Below are 12,864 nucleotides of genomic sequence, written 5' to 3'. Positions count from 1 at the left end.
AATACCGTGAACTATTTCTATACCAAAAGAAAAAATTAATACCAAACACAGCTAGACTATATAGTACATGCAAAGATAAAACTTACAGGTGAATTCCTGGAAGCTTCTTTCAGTTTTGTCATGGTAGTTTGAAATGTTCCAATAAGATCATGTGATCCATCATTGTCATAATCATAACACTCTACCTGGAATTGTATGATAAAAAGTATGTAAATCAATAGAATCTTATTAACAAGTATCTAAGTATTAGGTACTTGTTAATAAGAAATGCCTTTGTAAATAAACCAAGTGAAAATGTTTAGTATGAAACCCTACTTGCACAAGTAGGAATTAACTCTAGAGAAGTTATGTTAAAATCCTTTAAACCCCAACTGTCCTTAAACTCCCAGATAAATCAGAGGCAAGGAAACTCTGCATTTAATGTTTCCAGCTCCTCTGGCATGGCCTTTACAAGTTCTGGTAAAAGACAAAAAACACTCATTTTCCCAACTGTTTCTTCACTGTTTTATCATCAGTATCACTCACTATATGGCTATAGATCATAATCTGGAGAAAGGCAGGCAATGTCCTAGGCAGCTAAAAAAATTATAATGAAATCCTAAATCTATGAAAATTTAAAATGATGGAAAATGTATTTCATTGCCCGCACTTTGTATCAGAGGTTAGATATGAAGTCAGATTTTCATCATTCTGAAGATCAGAACTCTTATATAAATGGAAAATTCTAGGAAAAAGATATTTAGACCACTGAGGAAGTCTTCACTACATCTTCCTTTTCCTACTCCTTTTCCTTTGCCATGAAAGACACAATGAGCTGCAAAATAAGATCTGGATTAAGAGCTCTAGATTGAGTTTCTCTCTCTCTCTCTCTTTCTCTGCCCTCCCTCCTTCCCTCTTGCAAACAGACAAGATTGTTTTATTTGCTTTAGTTTTGTATGAGGTTGACTAATGAAATGTAAACTAAAGTAAAAAGTAAGTAAATATCTTTCCAAATACTAAACTTCTTTCCAAAGGGAAGAAATTAATGGGAAAAAAATAAAATCATGACTATTAGCAAACTGAGGTGTTCAAAGGAATCTAAACACTGACCATAATGGTTGTAAATATTCAGCAACAACGTTTTTATACTACTTCATGATCTTGAAACAGATTATTTCATTTCTGTTAAGTGGCATTGGGCAATAAGAGTGTTGTGAGCTACAGTGGAATCCTTCTATTCTTTTTTTTTTTTTAGAACTAAAACTTGGAGAATTTGAACAGAAAGTCTTTAATTGGTGGTATGCTTTGTGTGGTAACCAATATGGGTACAGTAAGGTTATGCTAAGGCTACTTTTGAGAGCTTCTGGAGCTTCTTTCAAAATAAAAGTTTATTAAAGGAATTTACATTAATGCTGGCCAATACACAGCTCCACCACACCCCTTTCGGTGGTTCTATTAATCCTCAACTTAATAGTCAAAATGTTATATGTTCACTTGGCAGAGTGATAGTTTTTCTGCTCAGACCTAAACAATGACAGCTACAAAACTGGAAACCTTTCATGCCTTACTTGATTTTCATTCCTCTTTGGAAACAGTAAAAGTCTATCAAATGAAAAAAGCAGGCAATTGTGAGAAACAGTACAAGATTTTGTTAAGAAAAGCTTCATAGGCACTTTGGTAACTGTTCTAATCTGACATTCTCACTCTTGTCATATACATCTTCAATATCCAGTTTAAAGCTACATCCCTTTATCTGACTTTTTATTGTATCAAGAGAAAAGAAAAGTAATAGTTTTAATGTTTTTTTTTCTAGAGGACATAAAGTACTGATAAAATAGAACACAAACTATCTTAATATTTTAGCAAGATCAATTCAGCAGACATGTTTTATTATACACAATGAAATGTTACATTTTAGATTTCATTCAGGGAACAACAATATATATTTAAGCAAGATTAATCTTTCATAAAGCCTAGATTTTATTTAAACAAATCTCATCAAGAAGTATGTTTGACTGAAGTTTCAAGAAGTATAAAATATATTTTTACTCTAAAAGTTTGCACTACTCTCTACACAAAAAAAAAAAAACACACACACACACAAGAAAGTCTCCCTGAAGATGGACATAAGATTTTTCTGTGTGCCAGTCCTGGGGCTTGAACTCAGGGCCTGGGCACTATTCCTGAGCTTTCTCACTAAAGGTTATCACTCTACCACTTGAGCCAAGGTCTGCCTCTAGCCTTTTGGAAGTTAATTGAAGATAAGACTCTCATGGACTTCCCTGCCCAGGCTGGCTTTGATTTGCAATTCTCAAATCTCAATCTCCTAAGTACCTAGGATTACAGGTAATAGGCATGAGCCACCAATGCCTGGTTAGATGTAACATTTTAAATGCCAGCCTATGTTCAAATAAAGTTTGAGGCAAGATGGTTTATGTCATTTAATTTCTCTCTTCTCAAGAATTCAAGAGCTAAGTACTATTGATTATTAAGCACAGGTATCAGAAGAACTTATGAAATTTAAATATATGCTTGGTATACATTTATGCATATGTATGTATGTATAAGAACACACCCCCACACAATGCATTCCCATTGTAGCATGGTGATAGCATGCATGATTATTTCTCTTATGTACTCAGTCATATTATGGAAATAATACATGCTTGAGTGATGACACATTACAGCACAGAAAGTACTGAGGATTCTGACTTTATCTCTGCTCTGTAATTCTTCACTGCTTCTCTAAGTCATTTCTGACATTCACTAAACCACAAACATATGACTACCTGATGTTGCAAAGAAATGCAGAACTAGAGAAATAAAGTCAGTGACAAAAAGGCAAAACAAATTGTGAATAATTAAAAAACAAACTGAGAAATTTTGAAGAATGGAACACATTCATCAAAACTAAGAAAGTCAATTTACTTACTACAATAAATTAGCTCTGTAAGCATATCACTGCAAGTAAAAAAGTTTTAGAAAGTTTTGTTGTTAGCATTATCAATTGTTAGCATTATCAATATAAACAATCAAATTATTACAGATCAGATCTAATGGTGCCCAATATTTTTAATGTGAAAAGCAAAAGTTCTGTAATTGATCTAATAATACAAATTATTATTATAGCTTCTTTTCTACAATTTACATTATTCCTAGATTTTCACTGCATTTGACTTACCTTACAAATCATACTTAACAATCACTTTTAAAGTTTAAGAAATTAAGTAGTTTTCAAAAATAACAGCATTCTCTACAGTGTCTTCCAATTTTCAAAATGTTCACTTTCATGATTTCACCTTTACTTTCTTGTATGGGAGAAGTTATTACCTCCATCATGTAAGTAAAGAAGTTAGGCTGATGTGCCCAGTATCCATTATCTTGTTAAAGAGCTTGAACTATGGTCTGACTTCAAATCCTGTTTCATAATCCTATTCTACTTTTAATATATTGATTACAATAAGAAAATTAAAAATGAGAAAAAAATCATGAATAAAAATCCTTGGACTACTGAGTTTTAAACATAAGAAAGTCTTCTACTTTGGATCATGGAACAATTATCTCTCTCTAGAACTTATTTCTTAAATATACCAATGCATTTGTTTCTAATGCCTATAAATACAAATAAAAACTGTTTAATTAAAAAAAAACTGGTAGGACAGCCAGGAGCTGGTGTCTCAGACCTGTAATCCTAGCTATGGAAGAGGCTGAAATCTGGAGAAATGTGGCTCAAGTCTATCCCCAGCAAAGGCTGTGAAACTCTGAGGAGTCCATGAGACTGTCTCCAAAGTAACGAAGTAGAGAAGTGCGGCACCAGCTGAGCAAGCAAGCAAATTGAGTAAGAGTGGGAGGCCTGACTTCAAACTGTGGTAACAGCACATGCAAAAGTTTTCTCCTTTTCGCCATTAGAGCAATGCCACCACTATTCTCCTCGCTTCCTATGTGTAGGAGGAACATCTGGGTTCTTAGGGTAACATTTGCTTTGAAATATGCAAGGGATACACTCAAGGAAAGGGCATAGTTTCCACTTACAAAGCAATGAAATCATAGTAAAAAGAAAAAATATTAATTTAGACATTTATTTCTAAAAATATTGAACAAAATAGAAATTATACTGATGAAACATGCCTTCTCCAAATAGACTACTGTACTAACTAGAACACATTTTTATTTCAGCAATAGCATATATACATAAAACTCAGTTCTGTAGGTATGTAATAAATAATTTACTTTTATTTTTGACTCTTTTATTTTTATTTATTTGGTCGAGTGTGTGGATTGAACTCTGAGCCTGGGTGCTGTCCCTCAGCTCTTCAGCGCAAGGCTAGCACTCTACCACTTGAGCGACAATGGCACTTCCAGATTTCTGAGTGGTTTATTGGAGATAAGAGTCTACAGACTTTCCTGCCTGGGCTGGCTTTAAACCATGATCCTCAGATCTCAGCCTCCAGAGTAGCTAGGATTATTGGCATGAGCCACCAGAGCCCGGTCTTTTGACTGTTTTAATTTGCACATATTAGTTGTACAAGGAGGGTTTCTTGTGATATTTCCACCTGTACACCATATACCTCAATCAATCTCACTAACTTTTTCACTCTCCCCTTTCCGCTCCACCTTATAAAAACATAATGCAAATAAATATATTGCCCATATTTATCATTACTCTCTTTTTCAGCCCTCTCCCTCCCTCTGGTACCGTGTGTGTTTCCTGAAAATTATATATATATAAATATATATTGCACCAAGGATTTCACTGTTGTATTTCAGATGCATATATATTTTTTTTCTCAGAATACGCTTCTCTATTGCTTTATTCAGCCTGCCTTCCCAATCCCCTATTAACCAACAATTCTCCATGAGGTTCCTTATGCCATCTTCAAACAAAGTTGCAGTCAATATTCAAATTCCATCTTTCTTTTTCTTTTGTTCATTCTTTCTTTCCTTTCCCCTTATCCTCTCACATAATACATTATAATAGTGTTCTATGCATATATGTATAAATTTATGTACACAGGTGTATATATATATATATATATATATACACATGTGCATGTCCATGAATTAATTTACCTTAAAAATATTAACTTGAATAAGATAATATATGTGTATTTACATATATATTTATTATATATGTCAGTCCCTAACCTAGGATGGTTGGACATAATACTTTTTGATTTTATGGTAGTGTGAAAGTGAGACCATCAGCAGAAACTGTACATTAAGTTTTGAATTTTGGTATCTTCCTGGGCTAATGATGGGTAATAAGATTCTCCTGCAGGCTCACTCCTGCAATCCTAGCTACTCAGAAGGCTAAGATTTGAAGATCTTGATTTTTACGGTATCCTGAGTAGAAAATTCTATGAAATTCTTATCTTCAATTACCCAGCCAAAAGCCACAAGTGTGGCTCAAGTGTGGCTAAATGGGAGTCCACTAGCGCTCACGCACGCACACGTGCGCATGCACATGTGCACACGCACGCATGCATGCGCGTGCGCACACACACACACACACACACACACACACACACACACAAACTCTAACAGGATTATCTTGCAATGTGGGGCAACAGCAACAAGCTGAAGCTCCCATCAGCTACATGACCACTTAGATAAATAGCAGATACTTTACAGCATATTGTGTTGCTAAGCTATGTTTGGTAAGTAGTGTATGAAATGCATCTTGAGAATGATATTTGCTTTCGTCTTTTTCTTTTTTGGGGGGAGTGGTGCTGGAGATTGAACCCAGGCTTGTGCACACGAACAACACAGTCACCAGTCAGTTACGCACAGATCAACCTAATGATATTTCAAATTGATGATGGATTTATCAATATATAAACCCACTGGTTAAGTCATATAACAGCTGCATAGAATTTCAAATTACCTTAATGATTTTGTCCATGTCTCCATAGCACAGGGAGTTAAGAGAGACTTTAAAAGGCTTCCAAACAGGATTCAAGTTATTCTTAATAACCTATAAAGATGTGGATTAAAAGATCTATTAGAACAATATCTAATTCATTAACATTTTGCTCTTGCCTTTCCAAAGCTCTTACTACATTCTATTATTCACTCCTAAACTTTTGACCACTTCTTTCAATAAAAAAAAACCTAGCTAGGACAACATTATATAACTCTCTCATGAAAATTTTAATAAATTGTCCAATTGTATCACATTCCTAATCTTTAGAAAGTGTAGCCAGCTACGGCAGAGTGACAGATGCCTGTAATCCCAGCACTCAGGAGGTTGAGGCAGAGGATAGCAAGTTTGAGGTCAGCCTAGACCACAAAGGGAGACCATTTCTTAGAAAATCATAGAAAATAAGAAAGGAAGAGGAGGAAAAAAAGAGAGGAAGAGAGGAAGAAAGGAGGAAGGAGTGGAGGGAGAAGAGGAAGGGGAAGAGCAGGGAGGGAAGAAAAGGAGTGAGAAGAAGAGAGAAGAAAACTGAAGCTTACTGATTTTGTTGGATACTAGGCATTTCATTGGAGGCGACCATGGAATAAGAATTGGTAAGAATTAACCTTGTTAGATTTAAGTTTGAGACAATTTATAATTTAAAAATTTTTAGTGGCTGGGGCTGGGAAGGTGGCTCAGTGGTAGAGCGCTTGCCTTGCATGACTGAGGCCCTGGGTTCGATTCCTCAGCACCACATAAGCAAAAAGAAAAAAGCCGGAAGTGGCGCTGTGGCTCAAGTGGTAGAGCGCTGGCCTTTAGCTGAAGAGCTGAGGGACAGCGCCCAGGCCCAGAGTTCAGGCCCCACGACCGGACCCAAAAAAAAAAAAAAGAAAAAAATGTTAGTGACATATAAATACTTGTACACAAATATATGTTTCCCAGCTGTGTCCACTGAAAAAGCTGAAAACAATGATATAGCTTGGTATCAATGAGCTCTTCTAGTATTAATTTGTTGAAGTTTAAATCCAATCCCGATGTCTCTTAGAGAAGTAGAGTGTCTTCTGAGAAATGCATCATTCCAACTTTGGGATAGGATAAAATAAAAACATACTCTATAATAAATTAAGAGATTGCTTTGAAACAAATAGGGTCACAATGAACCCAGAAACTATTTGAAGCCTTTCCTACATAGATATGGATTCAAATGAGCAGCAAAAATAATGATATTAAGAATTATAACAATCCAAGTGTTTACAAAGATATAAAAAGAAACCCATTTTCAACCCATTTTAACCAATTCATCAACCGTTTTAACAAAAGATCATCAACAGATGCCATAACTATTAGTAAGCAATTCATATAATTATACACAATGTATTTACTTATTAATTACAAGAATAAAAAAATGAAGCCAGGTGCCAGTGGCTCACACCTGTAACCCTAGCTACTCAGGAGGCTGAGATCTGAGGATTACGGTTCAAAGCCAGCCCAGGCAGCAAAGTCCATGAGACTCTTATCTCCAATTAACCACCAGAAAACCAGAAATGGTGCTGTGGCTCAACTGGTAGAGTGCTCGCCTTGAGCTGAAGAACACAGGGACAGTGCCCAGGCCTATAGTTCAAGCCCCACAACTGACCAAAAAAAAAACAAAAACAAAAAACAATGGAGACTTTATTGTGGCAAGATCTTATGGTCGTCAGCTTAAAACAATCAAATCTAGCATCGTGCAAACTGAGTGCTCAGATGATGGAGCACACAGAGAGTTTTTAACAGATATGCTTGATCAGAGAAGATTCTAGTATATTCAACATTCTGGTCTTAATTATTCAAGAGTTTAAATGACATGAAAGTATAAGGAGGAAAATAAGAGCCCTATATTAGTAGCATAAGATCCAAAGCAAATCATGAACCTTCAATGGATCCTAGACAAAGCAAAACAAATTAGAATGTACATAAGAGGTGTGGGACACCTGAATTCTTACATAGAATGACAATGTTAAACCAGAGGTAATTTTCTCAGGTATGGTAGTGTAGAATGCCTTTTTTCCTTCAGTACTAGGGTTGGAAGAGCCTTGCATTTGCTCTGCCACTTCAGCCACACCCACCCACTCCAGAATGCCCTTGATTTGAAAACTGCTGCTATAGTCTTTATAAATGGTCTTAATGTCCTTGCTTGTATTAGAAGAGTTTTACAAAAGGAAAGTGTACGTGTGCATTAAGTGTGTATGTTCATATGTGTTCAGAAACAGAGAGAAAGGGTACACTAGAGCTAGAGGTAGACAAGTGTGTGCAGGGATGAGCAACAGTGAATTCAGTGAGGGGAAAACAAATGTTCTTTAGGTTACCTGAAGTTTTTTAAACAAAAATAATTAAGCATACTAACATCTCCTCATTAAAAGCAAAAAAAGTAAGCATGCTAACTTTGTATTTATATCCAAACTGAAATTAATGTTCCAATAAATATTTAATCTTTGAAAAATTCAGAAAACTAGAATTCCAAAGAAAACTTCCACTCTACTTTTCAGATTCAGATTTTCACCTCTGTTCGATGAACCATTAGCCAGTTTCCATCTGATGTCTGCTTGTGAAATTCCAGGTATGGATCTGACTTTCCAAAAAGATCCTACATTTGACATAAACAAACATATTCATTCTCCTCTGAAACATGTGTGAACACATTATATGCTTGTAACCTTTTGGTCTAACTCATGTATGAGTTTAAAAGTTCTAATGTAAATCCCATCATTGTTCTCAAAACACATGCATACACACTTACACACAAATGTACAAATAATTCCAGAATGACATATAAATCAATAGTAGAGGACAAACTCAAGTGGTATAATTATGGATGATTTAATTTTTTTCACTTTCTGTCTTTATTTTGAAAGACATATACTACTAAGTATATGTGACTTGCTATTTTTTAAAATGAGAGCACTTGCTAATACTTTGTGCAAGTATGTTTCTGAAGTAAAGATTTATTCCATTGTAACAACACCCAATATTTAAAATCCAAGATAATACTCCTTCCCTGAGCATGAAATTTAATGCAAGCAAATATAACATGTAGTATGCAGCAAAAAGTATAAACAAAATGATTATGCAGAACTTTTTACCTTATTGCTCAGAAGGATCTTACATAAATGAAATAAGCCTCCCAGAGTCCCTCATATTATAAAACTAAGAACAGAATCCTACTTAGATTAGTTAATATTGCAAAAACACATTAACATACCATGTGACTTATCTTAAAAATATTTCCATGGGAAAGGCACAATTTGCTTACTACCATTTTGAAGACTAGAAAACAAACTTTTCTTCAAAGATCATTAAACTGTTAAGTTCCTAACTCTGACCTCCAAGGGAAACAACAAGGTGAAAAAAATATCTTTTATGAAACATTTACTTAAAGGGCCCAGGCTAAAGAATTACTAGTGTATACCACCATACCAAATCATTTAGTTCTTTAAAAAAAAGTCATTTCTAGTGAGGCCCTGGTGACTCACACCTATAATTGTACCTACTCAGGAGTCATAGTTCAAAATCAGCCTGGGCAGGAAAGTCCATGAGACTCTGATCTCCAACTAATGACCAAAAATCAGGAAGTGGAGCCATGACTCAAGCAGTAGAACACTAGCTATGAGCAAATCTCAGAGACAGTACCCAGGCAGAGTTCAAGCCCCAGGAGCAGCACAAAAAAGTAAGTAAATAAGTCTTGTCTATTAAACGTGATGGCATATTCTGCAATCACTAAACTCAAGAGCTCTAGAAACAATGGGGAATAGTATACAACAAATTGTGAGCATCTCTGCCCACACTGTAGCTTCTACATACCAATTCCCCTAAAGATGATAAGACTGCTCTTAATGTGCCTGCCAGTTTGGACCAGAGCTTCCTTTTAAAAACCTCTGACCATAACTGTCTTGCCACAGAGCAAGGACTCTAAAGATCACTAAGGTCATGCCAAAAGGTCTCAGAAATAAACTAAAAGAAGTACCCTCAAAGGAAGGTTCGGATACTTTGAACAAGTTAGCCCATTATAGTTCATAATGTTTAAATCATGAGTTGATACTGATTCTGAAAAAAAATAAAACAAAGTAAACCAAAAATCTCATGGTTATACTTAGAGAATGCTAAGGAACCAGCTTCATCAAAAAATGGTAAATATGGGAGGAAAAAAACCAAATGCTTTAATTTGCCTTCCTCTGTAGATTGTTCTCAAAATAGCTAATGTAGGAAAATGTCCTTCCAAGAAGCATTCTTGTTAGGAAATAAACACACACACACACACACGCACACACACACACACGCACGCACGCACGCACGCACGCACACACACACACACACACACACACACAGGTCTGAGAAGTAACTGAAAAGCTATGTAATACTCAGGTAATGCAATTCATGCTAACTGAATTGCAAATTGAATTTTTTATTTTTTTGTCAGTCGTGGGGCTTGAACTCTGGGCCTGGGCACTGTCCCTCAGCTCTTCAGCTCAAGGCCAGTGCTCTACCACTTGAGCTACATTGCCACTTCCGGTTTTCTGGTGGTTTATTGGAGATAGGAGTCTCACGGTCTCTCCTGCAGGGGCTGGCTTTGAACCGTGATCCTCAGATCTCAGCCTCCTGAGTAGCTAGGATTACAGGCGTGAGCCACCAGCGCCCGGCTGCAAATTGAATTTTTTTTCAATGTGAGGCAAATCTGGTATTTCTTGTTGAATATGCATAATCTACCCACCTTATTATCCAGTTTTCTGGCTTCCATTTCAAATAAGACCACTCTATTATCCTTTATTTCTTCTGCTGAAATCTGAGTAGAGAAGGTAAATGAAAGAAAACCTGATAAGTGATACTGATCACCTTATGAACCAAGTGCTTTTTATCTAATAGTATAGAAAGTCTATTTTAATATATATGACTTCTAAAATAATACTATTAACAAACATTTACCTATTCTTATATGTGTGTGAAATAAGTATTTTTGCCAAATATACCAAGTATACATTATGCAACTCTCTTTTTAAATTCAGTTGCCTAAACTGAATATTTTCTATTCCATAGAGAAATCAAAGCCCTGGAAGGTTTGCACAAAACTAAAATAGCTCCAAACATAAATAAATATGAAGAAATCAAATTTGGGACAAGTCTTTAAAGTGTGTTTTCATCCAATGAAACTGAATTACTTCACTTAAAAACAAATCCCAAACAAAGCTCAACAAGAAATGTACTGATTACCTTACTCATGTAACTGTAACCCCTCTAAAGAACATCTTTACAATAAAATTAAAAACAAAAACGAATCCCAGGCTATCAAGCCCTAAGAGTCATAAAGCTAACTAGTGATAATCTTCTGTCTCATGAAAAATCAACATTCCCAACAGTCTGAACATTCGTTGACCTTTGAAAATCTAACCTAGAACTGTTCCCAGGATCCCAAATTCCACTGTACTACAGAGTGAATCCTTCCCTGAAACCTTTCTACCTCAGTGTACTTGAGAATCTGCCTCTTCAGTCCCTGATACTTTTTTTTTGTTGGTCATGGAGCCTGAACTCTGGGCCTGCGCACTGTTCCTCAGCTCTTCAGCTCAAAGTTAGGGCTCTACCACTTGAGCCACAGCATCACTTCTGGCTTTTTCTGTTTAGGTGGTGCTGAGGAATCCAACCCAGGGCCTCATGCATGTGAGGCAAGCGCTCTACCACTGAGTCACCTTCCCAGCCTCGCTGATACTTCATTTTTATGAACTGACAGGAACTGAAAGGATGAAGAAAACAAAAGCAGAATCTTGTTCCCATGGTATCTTAATACCTGTATTGTTCCTTTCCAAACAGCACATTCCAGAAGTATTGATCAGTACAAATAAGAGAAGTACCAATTAGTCAACAGTTAGGTTCAACTCTACTCAGCTGAGGCAACCTTACTATTTTCTCTGGTTATATCAATCATCTATTAACCCTCATATATTGATTTCTGTTTATGCTTGTAACTTAGGTGCAAGACAAGTTATTTTTATTCTTTGAAATTAAAGATTTGTTTCTCCAGCAAAAAAAAAAAAAAAAAAGAAAGAAAGAAAGAAAAAGAAAATCTAATCTAGAGCCAACAATGCACAGGAAAAATGTATTTGATAAATGCAATTAACTCTTTAACATGTCTCTCTCTAGAGGCCAAGCTTCCAGTCTGAGAAAAAGCATACCAGGCAGTGATTCCCTGGACAGAAATTCTAGAAGCCACAGTGTTTTAAATTGGTCATCATATAATAGAAATCTACAGGATGATAAAGCAGATATTCCTTTTATCAGGGCCAGTAATCTGCCGTGGAAGCAATGGTGGGTGTATAACAGAATATAAGAACTAAAAGCAGGGCTACGAAGGTGGCTCAGTGATAGAGTGCTTGCCTTGCATGCCTGAGGCCCTGGGTTCAATTCCTCAGCACCACATAAGCAAAAAGAAAAAAGCCGGAGGTGGCACTGTGGCTCAAGTGGTAGAGCGCTAGCCTTGAGCTGAAGAGCTGAGGGACAGCGCCCAGGCCCAGAGTTCAGGCCCCACGACTGGACCCCCCCCCCCCCAAAAAAAAAAAGAACTAAAAGCAGTCATAGAGTTTATAGGTTCCATTGCCATCTCTTGAGGAACAATCCACTATGGAAAGGTATGATCCACCAGGATTATCTTAAGCTGGGTAGCTCACACCTGTAATCCTAACCACTCAGGAGGCTGAGATCTGAGGACCATGGTTCAAAGTCAGCCCATATAGAAAAGTCCATGAGAATACAGGTGGACCTGTTGCAACAATGAGAAGTACAAGTTGTCATGTTGAAAACGAACTTTACAACTTGGGGGGGAGGGAGGGATGGGGGGGGAGGGAGGATGGGAAGGGATGGGAAGGGTAAACAAAGGAGGAGGCTACAATGCTTGATAAGAAATGTACTCACTATCTTGCCCATGTAATTGTAACCCCTCTGTACAGTATTTTCACAATAAAAAAAAA

At 36.4% G+C, this 12,864-nt stretch overlaps 1 protein-coding gene across 2 annotated transcripts in view; it reads right to left on the bottom strand.

Moving 5' to 3' along the window:
* Positions 1–12,864, bottom strand: part of Cpne3 (copine 3) — a 46,481-nt gene that overhangs the window by 17,548 nt on the left and 16,069 nt on the right. For both annotated transcript variants that reach the window (XM_042667298.1, XM_042667299.1), the window contains exons 5-8: positions 10,620–10,691; positions 8,415–8,498; positions 5,864–5,953; positions 87–185 (exon numbers count right to left, since the gene is read on the bottom strand). In XM_042667298.1, the coding sequence (XP_042523232.1) occupies positions 87–185; positions 5,864–5,953; positions 8,415–8,498; positions 10,620–10,691 (345 nt within the window). The remainder of the gene's footprint in view (positions 1–86; positions 186–5,863; positions 5,954–8,414; positions 8,499–10,619; positions 10,692–12,864) is intronic.

The sequence above is a fragment of the Dipodomys spectabilis genome, unplaced genomic scaffold (assembly GCF_019054845.1).
Source record: "Dipodomys spectabilis isolate Male_0828 unplaced genomic scaffold, ASM1905484v1 ptg000387l, whole genome shotgun sequence".
In the NCBI taxonomy this organism is placed as follows: Eukaryota; Metazoa; Chordata; class Mammalia; order Rodentia; family Heteromyidae; genus Dipodomys; species Dipodomys spectabilis.
The sequence above is the reverse complement of the archived record's forward strand: the minus strand, read 5'-3'. Positions and strand labels throughout refer to the sequence as shown.